This window comes from Scophthalmus maximus, chromosome 7, assembly GCF_022379125.1.
Source record: "Scophthalmus maximus strain ysfricsl-2021 chromosome 7, ASM2237912v1, whole genome shotgun sequence".
Classification (NCBI taxonomy): Eukaryota; Metazoa; Chordata; class Actinopteri; order Pleuronectiformes; family Scophthalmidae; genus Scophthalmus; species Scophthalmus maximus.
The window spans coordinates 24,249,692-24,272,500 of NC_061521.1; the positions used below are offsets into that span (position 1 = coordinate 24,249,692).

The 22,809-nt window shown below is 41.8% G+C and overlaps 2 protein-coding genes across 3 annotated transcripts; both read right to left on the reverse strand.

The window, feature by feature from the left end:
- Positions 1–705: 705 nt before the first annotated feature.
- ca5a (carbonic anhydrase Va) lies at positions 706–12,296 on the reverse strand. 2 transcript variants are annotated; one of them, XM_035643522.2, is made up of 8 exons: positions 11,807–12,296; positions 8,320–8,517; positions 6,955–7,073; positions 5,841–5,936; positions 5,638–5,700; positions 4,730–4,888; positions 3,760–3,946; positions 706–3,678 (listed from the first exon to the last, which is right to left on the reverse strand). In XM_035643522.2, the coding sequence occupies exons 1-7, from the start codon at positions 11,955–11,957 to the stop codon at positions 3,773–3,775; spliced, it is 960 nt and encodes a 319-aa protein (XP_035499415.1). In that variant the 5' UTR covers positions 11,958–12,296; the 3' UTR covers positions 706–3,678; positions 3,760–3,772. The 2 variants fall into 2 exon arrangements, with proteins under 2 accessions (XP_035499415.1, XP_035499417.1); XM_035643524.2 differs by lacking the exon at positions 11,807–12,296 and adding an exon at positions 8,616–8,782 and having other exon boundaries at positions 706–3,946.
- A 1,683-nt stretch (positions 12,297–13,979) lies between these two features.
- On the reverse strand, positions 13,980–21,598 carry uba2 (ubiquitin-like modifier activating enzyme 2). The gene is made up of 17 exons (XM_035641338.2): positions 21,341–21,598; positions 19,976–20,059; positions 19,747–19,817; positions 19,563–19,627; positions 19,313–19,413; positions 19,014–19,135; positions 18,818–18,885; positions 18,556–18,677; positions 18,248–18,347; positions 17,909–18,060; positions 17,686–17,779; positions 17,421–17,533; positions 17,089–17,244; positions 16,541–16,637; positions 15,957–16,062; positions 15,701–15,843; positions 13,980–15,230 (listed from the first exon to the last, which is right to left on the reverse strand). Exons 1-17 carry the CDS (start codon positions 21,479–21,481, stop codon positions 15,010–15,012), a joined length of 1,956 nt encoding a protein of 651 aa, XP_035497231.1. The 5' UTR covers positions 21,482–21,598; the 3' UTR covers positions 13,980–15,009.
- Positions 21,599–22,809: the final 1,211 nt, after the last annotated feature.

Below are 22,809 nucleotides of genomic sequence, written 5' to 3' on the forward strand. Positions count from 1 at the left end.
TTGAAAGCCTCATTACATCCACTAAAATTCAAACAACATTAAATATTAAAGTGGTTGAAAACTTTTCATGGATACATAAAAAAAACTCCTGAAAACTTTCCTCATAAGTCGCATGCGTCTATATTTTTCTTCAAAAAGATTAAATGTTTATGTTCAACTAAGCAACAGTCAAAGTTAAAGTCTTGGGGATAAACTTAATGAGATGTGAAATGACTCCTACTGACGTATAACTCTGGAATGTAATATTATTCTGTGATCGTACAAGATCCCAATTCACTGATGATTAATTCAGGCCATATTGTTTCTGTATCAGGTGACACCGTTGGATGGTTCCTCCACCCCCTCCACCCCCCAGGATCAGGGGTCTCTGGGAAGAAAAAAAACAACAACTCCTGGTTGCACAGCTGGTCCGCGAGGAGCCATCCAGGTGGAGCAAAGCATGCTGGGAGGGGGAGAGAGGGGCCTTTCATTGATGCTCCGCAGGGCAGGAGCGTCGGCTGCCCACTGCACAAATAAACATTTGCCCTAACATATGTAGTAGTGCATAGCATGTTCAGAACACACACACACACACACACACACACACACACACACACACACACACACACACACACACACACACACACACACACACACACACACACACACACACACACACACACACACACACACACACACACACACACACACACACCGAGCATGGCGTCATTCTGTAACAGTTTTTAATGTATGGAAAAAGGCAAGACAGTGACACAAGGCAGAAGAAAAAAAAGATTTCAAACTCCTGAACACGAAAAAACTGCGACAAAGTCCCAGTAAAGTGAAACATCGCCGACTCACTGACAGAAAAAAAAGGCCTTTGAGACAAACATCTGCATCAGAACACATCAGAAAATGCTGACTTGCATTTTCAAAAGTTAAAAAGAAGAAGAAGTAAGAACGCCACGAAAACGTGACATCGTTAAAATACATCTGTACAAGATTAATGCAGCACTCGGCCCCTTATCTCCATGTGAGTATGATGCAGCGGACACAGATTCAGTATTGCAACATCTAAAAAATAAAAGAAAGAAAGAAAAAAAAGCAACCATGTAGGACGGAGTTTTAGGGCCACATTGAGACTTTGAGAATAGTTGTACATTTCTGAGAATAAAGTCGTAATATTACTAGTAAAACGAGATAATATTAAATAAAATACTCGTAAAATCAGGACTTTATTCTCATAATATTACGACTTGATTCACTTCCCCTCACCGTGGCCCTAAAAAGCCGTCGTAGACCAGACACGGACACACAAACACTCAGATTTCTACGTTAAGTTTCCACTACAATCTTTTCTGCATTTGAATAATGTCCCGCCCCCCCGTCGGCAGCCGTCACAATGAATCACCATCACTCGGTTCACATCACACGCCATCCGAGCTTTTCAATACAGTTCGTCTATTCAGTGCGGAGGGGAGGCTGACTGAGGACGTACTTTGGGGGGGGGGGGGGGGGGGGGGGCGGCGGCTGTTTCTGAAAAAGACGCAGAGGGGCCGGGGCTGGGGGAGTTGCATTGTCACTGAGGGATTATAGAGACGACCGTGACCTCTCACCCCTCCACTCAAACTATACATCCATGGAGGAAAAAAACCTTCACACATGAGTTTCGTTTTTAAAAGTGACCTCATCTGATGTGGTTTTCTGGTGCAAAGTTTCAGACACGTGAGAAACTGAACTGGCGTTTTCGTGTGCGTGCGTGTGTGTGTGCGTGCGTGTGTGCGTGCGTGTGTGTGTGTGGCCTCCTTTCCTATCTGCCCTCCTCCCCCTTCGTCTTTTCCCCAAGTTTCTCGTTCTGTTCAGTTGGACGCGAGCCAGAGAGCAGGCCGACCGCTACGTCCCTTCGAATACTGCAAGGTTGCGTCAGCTTGCTCATCTGTCGCGTCCCAATAAAACTAGATTCATTTATTGATTCATTTTTAAAATCGCACACACCGAGGAAGCGTTTGATTGACTGTAGTTTTATAGTTTGATTAAAAGTTCCGGATGAGGTTCGCCAAGTAGTCGCTGTGAATAGTGGAATCCAGTAAATAACCTGTTGTGGACAGTTGGTCCTGTTGTGTCCCCTCCGTCCTTCAGTAATTAAAGGAGACATATTATGTTCATATTCAGGTTCATAATTTTTTATGTGGGTTATTACTTGAAACAGTTAACAACTCTAATGTTCAGTAAACATCACTTTCCTGCAGCTCCTCTTTCACAACATCTTGTCTGAAACCCTTTTTAGCTCCCGTCCTCCCTCGCTGATGAAGCCCAGTCTGCTCTGATTGGCCAGCTGGCTCCACTCCCACTTTTGTTTGGGGGGGGGAGAACTGGCGTCGGGATCAGTTTTTCCCTGCCGGGGAGAGGAGCTCCCTTTACTTTCTGCTTTTTAACTTTACAGAACTTTTTACATTCACAAAAAATAAAAAAAACATAAACCCAAAAAGCAGAATATGTCTCCTTTAATATACAATATGTCCACAGTTATTCTGGGTAGTTTCCTTTGTGCGTTTTTGACCTAATTTTAAGCAGCTTAGACCAGTTACAGTCAACAATATAATTAAAAACAACAACTCTTTTAATCCCCATTCCCAAACCCATAACAGTAAAAAACTCATTGGTACTAGTGAGTTCCTTCTTCTGCCACAAATAAAATAAAAAGAAAGACTGGGACCAAACCAAAGACGGACGGTTTCCTCCCCATAAGAACCGGAAGAAACCCGACTCAATTAGTCGACAACGCGGAGGTTTTCGGAAGGTTCGGACGAGGATCCGTTTGAAGCTGATTGGTCGAAGCTCGACTAGAGTTGAATACTTGACGGATTGGTTTGCAGAGATATAAGTTGAGGGTCAACCTTTCGTCTGCCGGAGCAAACACTTTAACCGGAGCAAAGACGTGGAATCGGGTCGCGCTCTGTTGTGGAAACTCTGGCCGACAACAAGCGGGGCATTTAAGGCACTATGGTTATGGTACCAGATGTTACTGTGATAGAAAAAAGGAACTGCTTATTTAAAATTAGATGATTCTTAAAAGTACATGTGCTACAGTAATACCCCCCTGTCATGTTTTTGTGCTTATTAGTAACTTATTATTTGACAGGAAAACGAGGCTCAGTGGAGTTTTTTTAAAAGTCACATACTGTAAGAAACAAAAAGGTCTGTAAATGTCATACGGTATAATGATATTCTCTTTGTAACAGACATGGAGAACATACAGTCTGTTCATCTTAGTAATGTATAGACGACATGAATCGGAGTAAAAAAAAAGAATTAAAAAGAGGCATATTTTGGTAGTATATGATTTTGGTGATGATATTACATGAAGTTATGTTTTCTTCTGGAGAGAAATAAGGCGATATATAACTCCACCTTGATAAAAAAAATCTCCTGGTCACTGTTTTGTAAACCGCTGCGACAGTGATGTTTTTTAATTCCTCGACACTGAGCTGCAGCCATAAACTCACGTACAGTAACTGAATAAACACCGTTACTTAATGCTTTATAAATACAATTCATGATAATAGCCACATATCTGTACCCCCACAGCAACCAGTCCTTATCGGTTATTGCTTTGAAAAAGTTAAAGGCAAAATCTGAAATTTTTGAAAAATTGCATTCACCCTATGAAAGAACAGCATGAAGAATACGTTTTTAAAAGTATGTTTTCTTCTCCGTGTGCGTGTGTGTGTGTGTGTGTGTGTGTGTGTGTGTGTGTGTGCGCGTGCGTGCGTGTACTGGGTCCAGCAGTGTGTCAGTGGGCGTGCTTGTTGTCGCCCTCGGCCGATGGCGCCCCCTGCAGGAAGGGGGTGAAGGAGGAGCGCACGGTGCGGCCGCGCAGAGGCTGCTGCACACGGAAGTTGTTCACCATGCTCTTCTGCACCTCCTCCTCCGCCGAGGTGAACAGGAGGCTCCGGAAGACGGCAAGCTGAGGGGGGCGGAGTCAGAAAACAAGAGGGAGAGTCTCTATTACTTGGGATACTGTTTACTCATATTGCACACATTATTATATATTCTTATATCTGTCGTGTAGTGTTCACTTGTGATTTTTCTCTTGATCTTATCTCTTTATAATTTGCTTTAATCTTTCCCTTCAGTTTCTACGTACTTACTTTTCTTATGCACCAAAACTAACTCCTACTTGGCAATAGATTCAATTGTGTTTTACACACACACACACACACACACACAAACACAACACACACACCTCAAGGTCGCATGTGACGAGCCCAAAAATTGTTGACATGCTTGTTTGGCCATAATTGTCCTAATTACACTTAATGGTTAGACACACCTTAACGTTGATCCGGATTGTTGGATTGTGGGTAATTCTACGGTTCACCTTCTGGAACCAGTTTGAGTTCAGCTCAACCTCAAACTGCACCGATTACTTTTGGCCACTTGGGGGCAGCAGAGTATTTTAGATTTTAAAGCCTCCAAGAAAATGTTGATTTTTTTTCCACACGCAACAGACAGAGCAACGTTTGAAAAATAATAAAAGATTCCAGCTGAACTACAAACCTTTTTAATATTTTGTTAAAACACACACACACACACACACACACACACACACACACACACACACACACACACACACACACACACACACACACACACACACACACACACACACACACACACACACACACACACACACACACACACACACACACACACACACACACACACACACACACACACACACACACACCTGATCGTGGCTGACTTCAATGTGCTGCTTCATGACGATCCAGCTGACGGACTCGGTGAGGGGAGGGGTCGTCAGCGAGCCGTGGTACGTCCAGTAGTCGTCAGTGTTGGCAGGTAACAGACAGGCGGGGTTGAACCTATTGAACTCCACCACGCTGTCCTGCAGACACCAAAAGACAGACATATGTTTAACCGCCTGCATGCTGCTTTTAATTCACCTTCGATTTACTATTCCACTCAACCTGGAATACACTGCAGCAGAATCTTAAGCTCTCCAGTTTGGTCCCGCCAGGGGATCTTGACAACTCATTTTAAGGTCACTGGAAAAAGCTACTTTGTAAACTTGTTCTTGCTTTTAGTCTTATTGTACTTGGCACTTTCTTTTAAATATTGTATACACTATTTTTAGATCTGTCTGTAACTGATTGTTGTTGTATTGTCCTGACAGGTCTCTCTTGAGAATGAGACCCTGTGTCTCAATGATATTACCTGTATAAATAAAGGTACTTCACTGACATGTTTGCGTGTCTGTAAACCGTAGCGTTTGCAACAAGAGTTTTTGATTGTAAGTCAAATCGCAAATGCCGCATCCGGTGGGATTTTTTTTATCTATTATTAAACACTACAATAATAATCATCCGTCATAAAATGTGTGTTTAAATGAGGGTTAAACAACCATCACATTGATTCAAGCAGACTTTATCAGACACTATCAGTTGAGATAAGCGGTGCAGCAGCAGAGACGAAAGAGAAGGACGAACTGAGTCGGTCACCTTCAAATGGTACCAAGAGGAATTAAAAGGAATAGGAAGTCGTTTTTTATTTTTTTCAAGTTTTAATAAATACATTTTATTAGTCACATGATGTTAAAAGGATCCTGTGAGGATCAGGGTGTGAACATGGACTCACCTTGTGTCTGATTGCAGGCAGAGCATCGACCAGCTTCTGCAGCCCCTCGTGTCTCTTCCCCACCTGCACAAGGATTAGACATTAATCTGGATTTAACTCTCAGGGCAGAGCTCCATACAGACGTGTAAACATTAAACACACCCAGCAGGAATGTGCACGTTTACTGTGGGTATGTGTGTATGTGTGTGCTCGCAGGTGTGTACCTTCAGAAAGACTCCGATCACAGCCAGCCCGTTGTCCTCCATCACCGCCTCCTCGAACAGACTGTACTTGTCAGAGTTCCAGTGGACCAAGTGGAGCTGTGGACGCACACGTGGGAAACCCAACATGAACATTTAGTGTAGTTATAGTTTGATGTTGATTTTTCTTCATTTATAATTTGAGTGTTTTTTTATACACATACATACACACACACAAAAAAAGCTACGACCACTACAGTGAGAAAATGATACTGGAAAAAACACAAAATAACTTAACAAGTAGAAGAAAATACTACTATGATGCATAGATGATGATTATTTTTATTGTTGTGTTTATATGTTATGCAACTTAACTATACAGCCATAGTGGCAACCAGGAAATAATCGTACAACTTTATAATATCTATAAAAACTCAAGGTTCCACTGAAGTGGTGTGTGTGTGTGTGTGTGTGTGTGTGTGTGTGTGTGAGTCCACAACTCATAACCTTGGTATTTTCAACCTCCGTCTTGATCCCACGTACACTTCTGTCCTCCACATGACCCACTCATTCTTTATTTCTTTCCTTTGTCTTTTCAAAATAAGAGTTTCTTCAAATGACCGATTCATATTTCATATTTTTATTTTGCCGATTAGTTTGCTTGAAAACTCACATGCATGAACACAACACACATCAGCCACAGATTGGAAATATTTGTCAGTCACACCTGTAACTTGATACCCTGCACACACAAGCACACAAAGACTGGTGAGTGATGAGAACAATGACCTGCACACATTCCCAACACCACCGACAAGGGCTTGGTAAATGACACACACACACACACACACACACACACACACACACACACACACACACACACACACACACACACACACACACAACCACACACACTGGAACCTTTTGTTACGTAAGTGAGGCTGGAACATCTATTTTTATGAATAACATGAGAAGAGTTGCACAAGTTTATCAAGTTTCGTTTTTACACTTCACCTCTTTTACGGTATATTTTATATTTTTATCCTTTATCCATTTGTGTCCTTTTTTGTCTCTTATTGAATGGCTGCTCTGTTTATCTGCTTTAGTGTTTCCATGTATAGATGCACAGGTGCAGTACCTCCGCGGGGAACAGCCTCCTGTCCAGCGTGTGCTCCGACCCCCAGGCGTTGCTCTCACCCCAGTGGAAGTGGAACTGACACAGCCTGAATTTGTCTCGCAGGGGGCCGCCTTTCAGCGCTGCACCGGAAAAGGAAAAAATGGAAATTTATGAGACTGGAACACACAGCGGAGAGGCTCCTTCTCCAGAAGACTCAAGGACCGTTACAGGGAAACACAAATCCCGGCACATTTGCACCTTTACGTTACCACGTTCTTCTGCACATACTGAATTATTCTCCACTACAAATTGTTCATGTAAAATCCTTTATATTTAGTTTTCGTATTGTCTATATTTTTTACGAAATTCGTATATATTTGTTTTTGTATATATTGTTTATTTTGTGAGGTGTGTTGTGTGATACCTGCTTCTGTGAGTTTGGGATCAATAAAGTATCCATCCATCCATCCATCCATCCATCTATTCATTTAGTTCACACTCCTGTTTAAAGTATGAAACTGTCTAGTAATCGATGGCTCTAGAAGTTGTTTCCTCCTCCTGTCTGGTTGTTTGCTGAGTAACACGGAACAAGACTCACTGGGTCAGGAAACACTGAGGTGAGAGGCTGCACTCGACCAGAACTCATTGACTTTTCTATTGCCTCCATAAAGTGTGTGTATCAGCGACAGTAACACTTCCCACAGATAAGGACTCCTCCCTGTCTTACAGTAGACAATACAGCATGACACAATAACACATCAATGTCTTGTATTGTTTAATTTGCTCATATAACTTGTAATAAAAGAACCTTGTTCCTCCGTGTCCTCGTCGTATCCGTCTCTTTTTTTTGTTCTAGTACCAGACTAAGCTCATAACACAACCACTGCGAGCATGTGACACCTATTGTATTGTAGCTATAAGATATTTGTCTTTTTTTTTAACAATACAAGACCTTTGTTGAAAAGAGTTGACGGTAAAAGCGTTTTGATGACCAACACTTCAAAAAAAAACGACTACGTAGTAGTTGTGAAAGTCAGGAAAGACGTTTAAGTCACATGACAATCATCAGGTCTACATGGCTGTGATTTTTTGCTTTTCTTTCTTTAAACCAGCAGCTTTACTTAGTAGCATTGATTTCTGAATTTTCCTACAGACTGAGGTGGGAGGGGGTTAAGAAGGAGAATAATCCAACTGTGTAGATCAGAAAACATGCGTTCCCCCTGCTGAGATTCCCCCTTAGCCCATTTTTGATTTAAAAAGGAACCTTACAATAAATCTAGAAGTCGACAAAGAGGAACTTGCACGGAGCGAATCATTTATTTTACTTTCCGGATTTCTCTGCGGATTGAAACACAGCCGCCAATACTTTTTTTTTGTTGGACTCACTGGACTTGTCTGTCGTGTCGTCGTACTCCACCAGGAAGGAGTAACCGTTATTCCAGATCTGCTGGCAGGTGTCCGGGTCGTAGTCGGTGACCAGGGGCTTCAGCTGCGAGTCGAAGACGCTCTTGCGCACGACGATGTCGATGGGGGACTGGCGGTCGCCTCCCGGTACCGCGAGGGGTCCCTGCCACATGGGGTGCACTGGAGGTGGAGAGGGGAAGAGGAAGAGGAGAAGAAATTTTAAATTGACAGCTGACCGTGTACAAGTAAAAAGGTGGAGGAAAAATCCTGACACCCACGTTTCATCTCAGCTGCACCGTGCCTTTTTAAACAGTCCATTTTGAAAAAGGAAAAATAAATAAATCTAAGTCATTAAAAGTGAAAAACTACACTAAGACAGAGAGTCCTTCTTCCCTCGGAGCCGTTTGGAAGGAACTGAATGAAAAAGGGAGAGAATGAGCAATGGTGCTTCCTCCTACTCTTCTTTTTTTTTTTCCGTAAGAGGAAATTGCAGACTAAGGGCCAAGTGGGCAGGCTTGTGAAGAAAGTGACACGCGGAATGTCCTGGCACGCCCCCAGCTCCACTCCACAGCAGGGGGACTCAGACCGGGGGCCCTCCGGTCAGCGGAGCCACCGGCTCCGACAAAAACGTCCGTCGATGGCCCTTTTTAATTACCCTGAAGCTGTGCTTCGTGTTCTCTTACCCCCCTCATTTTTCCGGCTTTCCTTTGGAATCCAGCCAAACACACACAAAGTAACTCCAGGTATAAAACCGTGTACTGTAAAAAAAAAAAAAAAACATATCAAGTGTCAAAGGGCACAAAAGCAGCTCGGCCTGTTGTTTTCCTCTCCACTCATCCAGCACGGGGGCTTAGAGGTTTCCACTGCGAGCCGAGCCGAACGGGTCCGACCGGGACATGACCTTCATCTTCATCACATCTCACTTCACAGGCTCCTCCAGGGGGGGAGTTGGGTCGCATGACTCCTTGTTGTTGCACGGACGAAACAGTAACAGCATCGTGGACGTCGTTCACGCTCGTTCACTTGTTTTTGATTGGTGTCGCTCTGACGGTCCTCAAAGCGTCACATGACAAAAATCAGAAAGTGACACGGATTAGTTCCAAACGTCTTCTGCATTAATCGATTAGTAATCGCCAACTTAATTAATCGCCAACTATTTTGATAATCGATTAATCGGTTCAAGTTGTTTTCATGAGAAAAAATGTCTCAGTTCTCTGATTTCAGCTTCTTAACTGCGAATATTTTCTCGTTTCTTTGCTCCTCTCTGACAGTGAACTGAATATGCCTGATGTGTGGACAAAACAAAACATCATCGACATTTTATTGACCAAACAACAAATCGATAAATCGATAAAATAATAGACAGATTAATCGATGATGAAAATACTGGTTAGTTGCAGCACTAGTTAACACGAGTGCCGCTGTGGCTCAGGAGGCAGAGAGAATTCCATTAAGCAGAAGGTCGGTGGTTCGATCCCCGGCTCCTGCAATCCGTGCGCCCAACAAGTGAGCTTGGGCAACTTTAACCAAACTTCCCACTGACAAGTTATGGTTGTATAAATGATTGTGTGATTGAAAAAAGCGTTGTATGAATGTGTGAAAATTACTTTTTGTGATCAATAAGGCAAGAATAGCGCCAAACATCAATGAGACAGTCCATTTACCATTCTTAAATGAAGTACAGGTATTAACTAATATGTTTTGTGTAAATATTGCATTATGCATATAGTTAATTTCTTTGGCAGCAAAGTACTGCCAAGCGTCTCGTCCCTCCCTCACTGCGAGGGGTCGGGCAGCCACTGCTCAACTAAATCACGTCTGTTTTCTGTCCTGGTTCCTCAACATTGGAACAAGCTCCACATTGACATCAGGGCAGCAGAAACCCGGAAAGACGATTTTTCCTCTTCCAAAGTTTTTTTTCCTCCTCCATGTTGACTCTGTGGTGGTAGTTGCCAGGAGACGGCGGACGAGACATGGTGGCTCATGCCACTGGGCGTGTTGACTGGTCGAGGAAGTTGTTGTGACTCGTCAGATGAGCTTCATAAGGTGTCTCAAAATATCCACGGAGCCACAGGTGCAACATGTTTAGGGCCACGTTGAGGGAAATAAATAAGTAGGGTTAGGTGAGACTTTGAGAAAACGACTTTAATCTCTAAAAGTACAACTTTACTCTCAAAATATTTTGACTTGAATTCGTTTAAAATTTCAACTTTATTCTTGTAATACTATGATTTTTTCTCGTAAAATTTCGACTTCATTGTCATATTACAAATTTATTTTTGTAAAATTATTACTTTATTCAAGTAAAATTACGACTTTATTCTCAAAAATATTCTGACTTAATTCTCGTAAAATTAAGACTTTATTCTAGTAAAATGATGACTTTATTCTCAAAATATTTCTACTTTATTCTTGCAAATAACGACTTTATTCTCAAAATATTATGAGTTTTTTCTTGCTATGTTATGACTTTCTTTACAGTCATAGTACCACGACTTTATCCTTGTAAAAATGTATGACTTTATTCGCACAAATCTACGACTTTATTCTGAAAGTCACCAATTTTTCTCTCTCTCAATGTGAACCTGATACTCCAACCGTGGTAAACTTGTATCTGCACTGTTGGGATTTTAAATATTAACGTAAACAAAACCTCAATGAGGAAATGCACAGTGGAGACGTGATGGAGACAGCAATGGCAAATATTTATTAAAAGAAAATGTAATTAAAGATGAAATTAAAATCTAAAAAGGAGCACTTGTTTTTGCCTATTTGAGGTCTATGTACTTAAATGTAAAAAGAAAAAAGAACAAAAAAAGCATGTAAAAATTAATTTTTGAAAATTCCCTTCTATACATATGTAATGACGTCACGTGCAGGCCCCAAAGTAGGTCAAAAGGTCATTTAAGTGGCCCCTACATGCTCCAGTGACTTTTAACGTATCGATCCTTTTGCTGCTTCTTTTTTTCTCTGGAAAACCTGGAGCCTGGAGTCAAAGTCTCGGCTTCTCGGTCAACAACGCTGCGGACGTGTTCGATGCTGATCCAGATCCAGTGATGAGGAAGACTCCAGTCCCGAGTTTTCCAGATCACGTCCGCGCACGTTTCCCAGATGACAACAGAAGACAATTATCTGACGCTGGTGTTTGACCCCGCACAATGAAACAGAACGACAAAACGAACGCACCTCCACGATACACAACACATATAGAGTCACTGTGTCTGACACTGAAGGGGCTGTTTGATTATGATGATGATTATTATTATTAGCAGCTGTTAAAGTAAATGTGTGCAGGTACGTATGTGTGTAAATAAATAAATACATACATACATACATAAATAAATAAATTAAAATAAATTAAAAATAAATAACATACATAAATAAATTAAAATAAATTAAAATAAATAAAATAAATAAAATAAATAAAATAAATAAAATAAATAAAATAAATAAAATAAATGGTACTTACTCTGCGACAGCACATATTTGCTCGAGCACGCCGTGAGGTTGCATCCCCTGGCGGGCGTGAGTCGGGGGCTGCGGCCGTGTCTGGCGACGAGCCGCCGCTGGAGCTGCGACGCGAGCGGCCGTATCGCGGATGACAGGAGACTCGTCACCATGTTGAAGGAGAAGCTCGCGTTTTCTCGGGTTTTTAATTACCAGCTGCTGCTGCTCGCTTTGCCCGCGACGACGACGAGGGGACAACGTCCGTGCAATTAGCCTGGAAGCTAACAACAGCTAAGCTAGCTTCGTCTAAACTCCGGAGGAGAAGTTCCGCTCTTCGGTCCGCAGCACCGCCGAGGCTTTTTCCAAACATTACCCACGATCGGCTGCTCGCTCCCTCCCCCCCACTCCCTGCCCTCCTGCCGTCTGCCTGGAGGCGGGGTGAACGGGGCAGGCTTAACACCACCACACACGGATTCAGAACATGGCCACAAAAGAAAAAAGGTGTCTGATCTGCAGCAGGACGGGGGACGGGACTGCGCTCCTGACCAATCAGAGGCCTCCGCTCCGAGGGGCGTCAGCCCGTGGTGATGATGATGATGATGATGATGATGACGGTGGAGAGGAAGCATATTGCATCAGTGCAGCTTCAACTTTACTGTGTCAATAACAATATATATATATTTTTTGTTTGTTTGTTTGTTATTATGTGTTGTGCTTCATTTTGTGTGATTGACAAAGGGAATAAAAAATAAAAATATATATACAGTATATATATATATAACAAAGGTGAACTTGTTCTTTACAATGACAATAAGTTTTATTTCAGGTTTTTATTCGAAATTCCAGAAGTGTGAGTGCAGTGAATGACCCAGTAAATGGTACAAAGGTACGTCATAAACTCCCCATGGTAAAAAACTATGACGGATCCATTTAAAAATAATAAAAACGAGAAAAGTCATAATATTACAAGAAAAAAGTCATAATTCTATGAGGGGAAAAGAAAACTCATAATATAACAAGAATACGAGGAAGAAGTTGTAATATTTCGAGAAAAAAAATCCTAATTTAGAATAAAGTAATAATTCTAGGATAAAAATGTAGGAATAATAATACAAGAATATAAATGTAAAGCAATATTACGGGAAAAAAGGAATTTTACAAGAATAAAGTTGTAGATTTACAAGAAAAAGAGTCATAACATCACAACAATAACGTCTTGAAATTGCGAGGATAAAGAAAAAAGTAGGAGTATTACGTCATTCATTTTGGATAAAAAGTCATAATATAACAATAAAGTTGTAGTAAAGAAAGTCATACTATCACAAGCAGAAAGTCTTGATATTAGGAAATATATTTATAATATATATAATATATTATATATAATAATAGAAAATAATGATTATTACAAAATATTATATTATTAAATATTAAGTCATCAATTTTTGAGAAAAAGTCACAATATCACAAGAATAAAGACCTAATAGGCTTACGTGTCACTTTAGAGGGGTAATATTGCTTCAGTACTTCACAGTAAGATGTAAACTGCCCAACATGAGAAAAAAAATGTTTGTCACCAATAGTATTTTATTTTTATGTAAACTTTAAAAAAGGTTTTGCAGGGGTGATGAGAAAAACAGAAAATTACACCCCTTTTTCCGGGGGTTTATACTTTACACCTCGACACCTGCAGTGACCGAGAGAAGCATTTTCAATTGTTGCAGAACCTTTTCATTATGTTTCACCAGTTGTTCTGTATTTTGACTGATCTTCCCAAAGGAAACGGTGAAGATGTTTTTGAAGGTGGTTTATGGTAATATGGTATGCTACATGTGTATGTGTGTGTGCGTGTAGCAGTGTTGCATCATGGTCACTTCTCAAGAATGTGCCGATGCGTCACATTTTTTAATCCCCGGACACAAAATATTGACCTAACAAACACAAAGAAAACAGACACGTCTGATCGTTTTCTGAACTTTGACACACTTTGTGATATTGTTTGTTGACATCGCTTATCTCACTTTACTGATTTCAACAGGCCCACAAGATAATAGACCCCGGAGTCTAAAGCTCCAAAACGTTTGTCCAGAAAACATCGAATTTTATGTTTTAAATGACGTGATGGATGTGCAGAAGACATGCTTCCATATTCCAAGATACTTTGTTCAGACAGGAACAAGACATACCAAGAAGACGACTCTGCATTGTTGGAATTTATTGTATTCAACCAAATTGGTCCGGAGGCTTAGCACAGCCTTGTCAAGAACAAGTCAGATCACAAATAGGAAATATGAAATTATGGACACTTGATACATAGGTTAAGACCGGACATGTCATTGTCAAACCGTCTGTGTGCGTTACTGGATCATCTTCTCCATCTCTGGGTCTGTCTTTAACCTTCTCAAAACACGCCGCAACCTCCTTTCTCAAATAGAAGTAGTAATGATACAAAAACATTTTTTAAAAGCCACAGTAACTTATTAAACTACTACGAGCCTTTGAAGGAAACGCTGCAGTTTGACAAGTGAGTTTCACTGTCCTGCTCTATGGCAGTTTTTATTTCGCTTCTCTCTGAGAGCTGGACGCCTCACTGCGGCGGTTTTACGGAGGGGATGATTACGCATTTGCCGCCACGACATAGTTCTAGAAAAGAGGTAGCAAACTTTTAACGCCCACACGGCACAAACTCCCCGACCGACCCCCGGTCACAGACATCAACGACGCTGGAGTGGCAGAAGCTGCAGACTCCCAAATGAGATCAACATTACAACCCAAGACAATGTTTTGGTATTTAAATCTTTTGTAACCTGACACAGAAAGCACGAAAACAAAAAACAAAAAAACACCCTGATGTGTGTAGCATGAGAAGATACAGTACGTTTATGTATATATATATATAAAAAAAAGGAATACAAAAAAAGCACTGTTTACCATCAAGTGAAGCATTTTATAGGGATGAGGAATGAATAAAAATAACAAAAGAAGTTGCATGTACTTGTCAAAACATTTTTAAAGTGTAGAATCTATTTACAGCGTCGCGCATGTTAGGAGCAGAGGGAATATGAAAGGGGGAGGAGGAGGTGACGAAAGATAAAGAAGGGCAGTGAATTGTTCTTCATAAAAGAGGTGTTTTATTTCAGCCTACTGTCTCGTCTCGAGTCAAAAAATGTCAAGCTTTCAAAGAGTTCTCAGGCCTTCGGGAGACCACGGAGCGGGAGGGGTGGGGGGTTAGTCCAGAGCGATGATGTCGTCGTCGTCATCATTGTCGGCTGCCGCACTCGATTGCTGTGTCGTCCGCGGACGCTTGGTGGAGGTCTCGCCGGTCTCCGCGTCCGAGTGCTTCCTCTTGGTGCCGCTGCTCGGTGCCGGCTTCGCAGTGGCGGACGACGCGGCCTCTTCCTCGTCGGAGTCGACGATCATGACGTCGTCGGAGTCGTCCTCTGCTGGAGCTGAAAGAAACGGTGGACGACAATGGTTCGGGTTTAAGGATAAGCAGATATTGTTGCTACAAAATACTGGAAGTTTTTTAAAGGAATTGTTATATATTCCTAGATTTATTTTTCGTTTTGATTAGTTACATACAGTTATGTACTGCTTAAAACTTTTACCGTCATTTATTTTGATTAGCTGTGGCTGCACTTTAACAGATATTTAAAGGAAGTAATTGTTCTTTTTTAGTTATGACTGTCAAACGAGATAATAAAAGAAGTTCTATGACATTCCTTCTCTGTGTATCTGATTTTCTGTATCGGAAAATCTCTAGTCTTAACTGGTGCATCTACTTTTTCTGTTACATGGGAGAAATTCTGGTGAATGTGCTATAACAAAGACTGAACAGCTTCTGTTCACCTTCAGTCTGCTAAACATGTTGAACTTGTCATACAAGCCAGTTCAGAAAGTTCTCCCCCTCCCTGCTAACCTTTAGAAGAGGTGGACGGCTGGGCGGAGTCCTTGTTGCCGTTGGTGATGCTGTTAGCCTCTTCCTGGTTACTCGGAGGGGTTGGAGCTTTGTCTGGGGCCTCACCCACCACCTCAAATTCCACATCATGCTCTAGTTCCTCGCTGCCAAAAAAGACAGATAACACAGGACGTTTTTCCTCAGGTTCAGTCACTGAAGTGGGGTCATTAAAAAAAATAAATATATATATATAAATACATGAGCACATTCAACATACGTGTGCAGGACGTTAACCAGGAGCGTGTAGTCTTGCAGGAAGTCGTCAACTTGCAGACGGCTGCCGTTACGGATCCCAAAGTCGGAGAGGAATTTGTGGTTGTTGGCTGTGAAGACAGGACGGATGTCACACGCATGGCTGACAACAAATGATGTGCTTGTCGTACAGAGGACAAGTTATTAATCCTCAACATCTTCTTATCTTCACCAGATGTTTTTAAAAAAGTGAAACAAAATACATGTCCACATTTATTTAGATTCTGATAATGTAAGGAATCCTAACTGACTCCAAAACTGCTTATTTTCTATTTTACCATCACAACAACATTAAACCACAGTTCACTACATTTAAGGAGACACTTTTCTCTTAATACTTTTTTAATCCTCTCCAGTCCATAGTTGAGTTTTAGCCGTAAACTAGTTGACAGATGCTGTTAGAGCGCCCTCACCTGTCAACATGAAGTCGTACCACACACAAATAATAATAATACTTATCAATCCCATGTCTATTTTCTCATCGTCTTACACCAAAAAATGTTTTGCAATTTTTTCTCTAAGTGTCTTTCTCCCCTTTTCTGTTCGTACCTTCCGTCTCTCCTTCCTCTGAGGAGATGAGGATGGTCCCTTTTCCATCTTCAATCTGAACGTCCGGAGCCACCATGCCAAACCGTTCCTTCAGGATCTGAAAGTCCACAAAGAGTGAACAAAACAGCGCTAAACAATAATCGCAACATGACAACATTTGGGTCCAACAGGAACAATTACAATCCAGCAACAACAAGATCGATATAGTATCTATCTATCTATAGTATCTATCTAATAACAACAACCTCCTCCCACCAACTATGTGCTACGTTATGGTTTATATGCTGAATGAATTAAATGGCTTTTCTCAGGTTCCTTATAGGCTATAGAACATATTTGTAAATTTATTGTAGAAATGGTCAACCTTACAAGACCAAGAATACAGAAAGAATATACATCATATGCATATTTTCTGATGAACCAAATGTGGGAAGTGTGGGCGTTGATGGTTTTAACTGTAGAACGTATGTTTTACAGTTGTTTTCAAATTATTTGTTTCAATTTTTTTTTTGTTTTCATTGTGACAGATGTGATGCTCGTAGTGTTACCCTGTCCTGCAGCGCGAGGACTGTGGTCTTGTGGACGTTGAATTTGACCGTGACTTCAGGTTTGCTGGCGCAGACGTAACAGTTGGCGCTGGGCGGGTCCAGGACGCATGGGACCAGCAGCTTCTTCCTGAGGTTAGGACACTTGTTCAGGAAGATCTGGAGAGACGGGACAAAATAAAGACCAGTTTTTGAAAAAATGTTGAGGAACGACAGGAAGTGGAAGACGGAGACACTGCAATGATCGTTTTTCAGCACCTGGAGAACTGGAAATGAGACCACGTGATGAGAAGGTGAAAACACCAGACTTTAAAATACAAATTTGCTGAACTAACCGTGCGACAGGTTTCCACTTCCCCCGCCAGGATCTTGAGCCCCTCTAGGACGATGAGTCCAGCAATGACGGCGTTGGTCGTGGCAATAGCTGGGATGATGTTCCCCGCCATGGCTGAAAAACAAAACAACAAATAAAATATGAGACATTTTTCTGAGCTTATGCATGCTCTAATTTAGATCATGTACATGTTGAAGAAATAAAAAAGCGCAGCGAAAGATGGTCGTCTTGTTTCCATCTTAAAAGACATAAGACAACCAACTTACATTTGACATCAAAGCGGCTCTTCATGTTCATGCTGAAGATGTGCATACGCAGGTTTGCTGCTGCTGTGACAAAGTCCATGGCCGGTGGGTCGTCCTGACAATGAGAGAGGACACGTTGAAGACATTAAACTCACTACGAGTATCTGTGTCACCAACATTTCACTGTGGTTGTATTTTCTCTAGAAAAAATAACCTGGACTGTCTGTCAGTTTTTGTGTGTTACCTTGTCCCACACCAACTCGGCACCTTCTCCCTTCTCCTGCAGATGTGAGCTGAGTGTCTCCACGCTGTGCTGGAACAGTTGGCAGTAGCCCCAAACGCCCAGAACCTGCTGGTCCTTCAAACCCGAACCTGGAGTCTCCTCCTGAGGACGAGCTGGGGCCAAACAGAAATAAAGATGAAACGACACATAGCCAAGAGAAAGACAATGACACAACAGCAAGTCGTGTAGTAAAAACGGCACTGCGATCCTACGACTTTGGAAATCCTGTAGTGTGCCATTTATGAAGCGTACAGTAAGAACCAGTAAGTTATTTCTGACAGGCATTTGTAACGGACGTACCACTGTCCTCCAGCTGCTGCCAGTCCAGAGGTGTGGGAGCTTTCCTCTTCTTCCACAGCTTGTCCATGGTCAGCAGGTACATGATGTCATCTTTGAAAAGCTGAGGAAGAAAGGCAAATCAGAACGGAGACTTGATTATACCAAATCAGTTCTTCAAAAATAACGTGTCTTAGTAAAAAAGCAACATTTAAGTGTCTGTATCCAACATACACAAATGTGCAAGTACTAGAAGTGTTTTACATGGAGCGAGTTAACGAAGTCTTCGCTTGAATCCGCCTCACGAGTTCAGACTGTCGGACGGCCGTTACCTTGTTGAAGAGTTTAACGGCGTCGAATCCGGTGGAGCGAGCCCAATCCTTGGTGGAGACACGCTTTATGTCCCCGTCCTTTTCTGAGGCGGTGGCGCGAGCTGCTGTGTCTTCGGGTTTCCCTGTTGTACAGGACACACACACAAGTTTCACCCAATATATATACACATTCGGATCCTTCCATTTCGGTGAAATTGAAAATATGAGCTGTGTGGAAAAAATAACACTGTGAAACAAACGTAATGTCACATTCTTCACTCACATGCAGCCTCTGGGTCGGCTGTGTCAGGTGACACCTCTTGATCCGCATCCTCTTCTCCAAAGAGCTGACTATGTTGACGATAGACAAACAATCAAAGATTATTATTGACACCATTAGAACATGATTTACTGTTCATGACATGATTTTTGGGAATTGTATTCCACTTGAATGATGCTAGAACTTAGTGGTGCCTCACTTGAAGAGGTACTTGGCCCAGACGATGCAGTGGATGGGCTCGGACGGCGTGTTTCTTATGGTGCATCCTGGGAAAGTCTTCTGGGTCGGCTTAGGTTGGCACTCGTAGCACTCGGTCATTCCCTGGGGACGGAGGAGAGGGTGGATGAGATGGAATTGAGAAAAGAAATGATTAAACAATACAATTTAAACAGAGTTATTCACTGCTCTCCTACCGTCTTGTCTTAATACTAGCAGAGGGTAAGGATTGTAATTTCAATGGACTTCATAAATGTCATAACCAAGATGTGCACGTTCTACCTTCTTGATGACCGTGACTTGTCCCAGGTAACCAGCGGTGCCGCTCTCGATCAACGGGATGTCAGCTGCCAGACACATCCTGTTCACGTGGTTGCGAGCCGCTACAGGGACAAATGGTGTTTTATATTCCTCATAATTTAATTACATTTTTCTTTTTTAAATTAAGTTTTACGTTTGTTTTTTTAAGTTTAAGTTTTAATATTTTTTTTTACGTTTTTTTAAGTTTTTTTTTAAGTTCAAGAGGATATACCTCTGTTATCCAGGGCATTCATCACCAGCATGAACTTTCTGAAGAACTCCACATTGTACTCTGGGCTGTTGAAAAAAAAAGAAGACGTCACTATCACGTCAATCACTCAATTCCACTTCCAAAGATAAAAATAAAACCTTATTAAATGTGTGAGAGGGACAAAAAAAGAGAGAAAGAAACTGACTTCATAATGCTGTCGTGGTAGGCAGTGATATTTGCACTGGGACAGAACTGCAAGGCGCTCTCCTTGGCCACCTGCAAGACAACAGGTAAAGAACGTAAGTGACTGAAGCAGGAAAAAGATTCAGTTTACTGTGAAGTGTTACAGCAAGCAAGTGTTTTATGTAACACAGTGTCCACTGAGACTCACAACAACCTGAGGCAGCTGTCGGATTCCTGATCTGTTTACATACCTGTGCTTTAGACTTGCCAACATGCTTCTTCTGAAAGAGGAACTGGCGATTCAGGTTGCTGACGTCGATCGTGTCCAAGTCGATCTGCCGAAATTCAACACAGCCGTAATGTCAAGTCGGGTACACATGTTGTAACGTTAATATGTGTAAGAGCCAAGTACAATCAAACAATGAGCCTTTGTCGCACAATTATCTGCTCGTGCACATTATAACAAACTAGACAAATAAAGGATGCAGTAAGGTGAAGGCCTTCTGGTTATCTTCTGGAAATACTTTTACAAGCTCAGTTATATCTGAAACTGCTCCAATATACATATTCGGCCTTGCACTACAATTGATACCAGTGACTTTGTCTCACGTGACTTTGATTGGGACAGAGGATTATTAACAAAAAAAACACCTCCCTACAAAGTGATGGTCTTCAGTGTGATCACTGGAAGCTTTGGTCAAAACAATCAACAACAATATTGACAGGGAGCAATAATCCACTCATGATATTATTCATCTGTAGATGATGACAAGCTCCAAGTGCCCCGAGGCTACTATGTTTTATTTCATTCTCTTTTCAGATTTTCAAGCATTACTACCTGATATGTGTTATGCTTATTTTATTAGTTCCACCTGTCACTTGATTTTTGGTTGTCTGGTGTCAGATGTTTTGTTTTTGTATGATGGTTGCGTGGTTGTTAGCCTGTGTACATTTCTCCACCATCTCAAATCCAAGGAGAACATATGTTTCCTGCTCATTATCACTACAAATAAATTATAACAGTGATCATTAACCAGTCACTCAGTTTACCAGTCACTCAGTTTACCAGTGACCCCTTCAAGGACCCCAGGAGAAACATGAACCCCACTCCCTAGGACCCAAAGACAGTCACTAACACTTGACTGTTGAACCCCAGAAAAACATACAAAATATGTATTAAATACTGTGCAAAAAGGCGCAAACGTTACATAAGCATTACGTCACTATAACAACTGATCATTTAAACGGTGTAACACATTCAGACACCAAGTGTGTCTGTGCTGGCAGATAGCCACACAACCGGCTAGCTAGCCGTCACATCACAAAAGAAGTTGTCAAGCTAAGGTAGCAGCGCTAATGGCGCCAAACGCTCCGCTACGACAGTGGTTCTGTTTTAAACACACCGTGCTCGGGCCTGCTCACTTCACTGTGCACCCGCGGGACAGAGACGATATCAAGGGGGGGCAGCAGCACCAGAGACACTCGTTATGTTTCACTTGGTTCAACGCCACGTCTCGGGGAATTAGACGGAGCACAAAGACCTAGCATGATAGCCAGCTAGCTAGCTAGCAAGCTAATTACCTAAACAGACACAAACAAACATAAACATGACGGACCACTTCGATGTTCTTGAAGCCGGTGAGGACGAGGTTCTTCAGCAGCTCGCAGCCGATGCCCCCCGCTCCCACCACCAGCACCTTGCAGCTGGACAGGGAGTCCGCCAACTCTCTTCGGAGGGAGCCCACCAGCTGGACCATGTCGACCGGCTTTGAGATAAAACCAGAGCCTGCTGCAGCACCGGGAAGCTAACGGCTAGCGGCTAGCTTCTTCTTCTCCTGACGCCTGCGAAAGAACCGAGGTCCCGCCCACTTCCGGGCGTCACTCGACTTCTTCGCTGGTAAAATTCCTAGGCGCTTATTACTCATTAAGATGCCTTAGCGCCCCCTTCCGGGCGGTTAAAGATAGATAGATAGATAGTTACCTTTTTTTATCCCAAGCTGGGAAATAACAAAAGCACACAAAATATATACAATATATACACAAACAAATGTAAGAATATACGAATTGCAAAAATATAGAGAATAAGTATAATAAATATAAAGAATTTACATGAATATTAATAGTAGGTGCAAATGTACCGGGATATATGTTTTAATTTAGATTAAACTGAGTCTAGAGTTTTTCTGTCAGACAGAGGTGAGGTGTTGTAAATTCTCATAGCTTGTGGCAGGAAAGATTTCCTGTAGCGGTCCTTATGACAGCGAAGCTGAATCAGTCTGTTGGCGAAGGAGCTCCGCTGTCTGTCCAGTGTGAGGTGGAGAGGATGGTCCAGGTCATCCATGATGGACAACAGTTTGTTCAGAGTCCTCCTCTCCACCACAGCTTCAAACGCGTCCATCCTCAAACATTACAGTTTGAACATATACTTTCAGATTGTTTATTTCCTAAATTTTTTCCACCTGCCAATTAATCTTCAGGATGTTATTCACAATTGCTTCACACTTTCAGACACATAGGAACATACATGGATACCATGTTGTTGTTGTTGTTTTTCTGAAATCCAACTTACTCACACAAACATTAATTTAGAAAATGAATACCAAAAAACAGTTTGTTATGGTAGTGCATGTAGCCATGACTTATAGCCATGAAAAAAAGATATCTGTGCAATTACCTGACATCAAAACTATTCCACAACTCAGAGTCAGATTTCTATTGGAAATTCTTCCTTTGTATAGAGACATTTTTCCCTCTACAAAAGTATTCTACACTGTAAACTCTGTAGTTACTCATTAACAGTTGTCTTCTGGATTACATCGGCATCGCGCTTCACTCTGATTTTGTTTTTTCCGTTTGATGACTAACCAACATTTTCTACGTATTTATTTGCTTGTCAGTCTTGAGTCAGACAGAACAGTCAACAATTGAAGAAAAAAACCCGCCTCCATACGCAATGCCATTGGTTTTTTCTAAAACTATTATCCCAGGTTTGTGTATGTGTGTGTGTGTGTGTGTGTGTGTGTGTGTGTGTGTCACAGTAAAGCAAACAACTGCCGTGAATCACCGATGCCCCCGCGATGTGGGT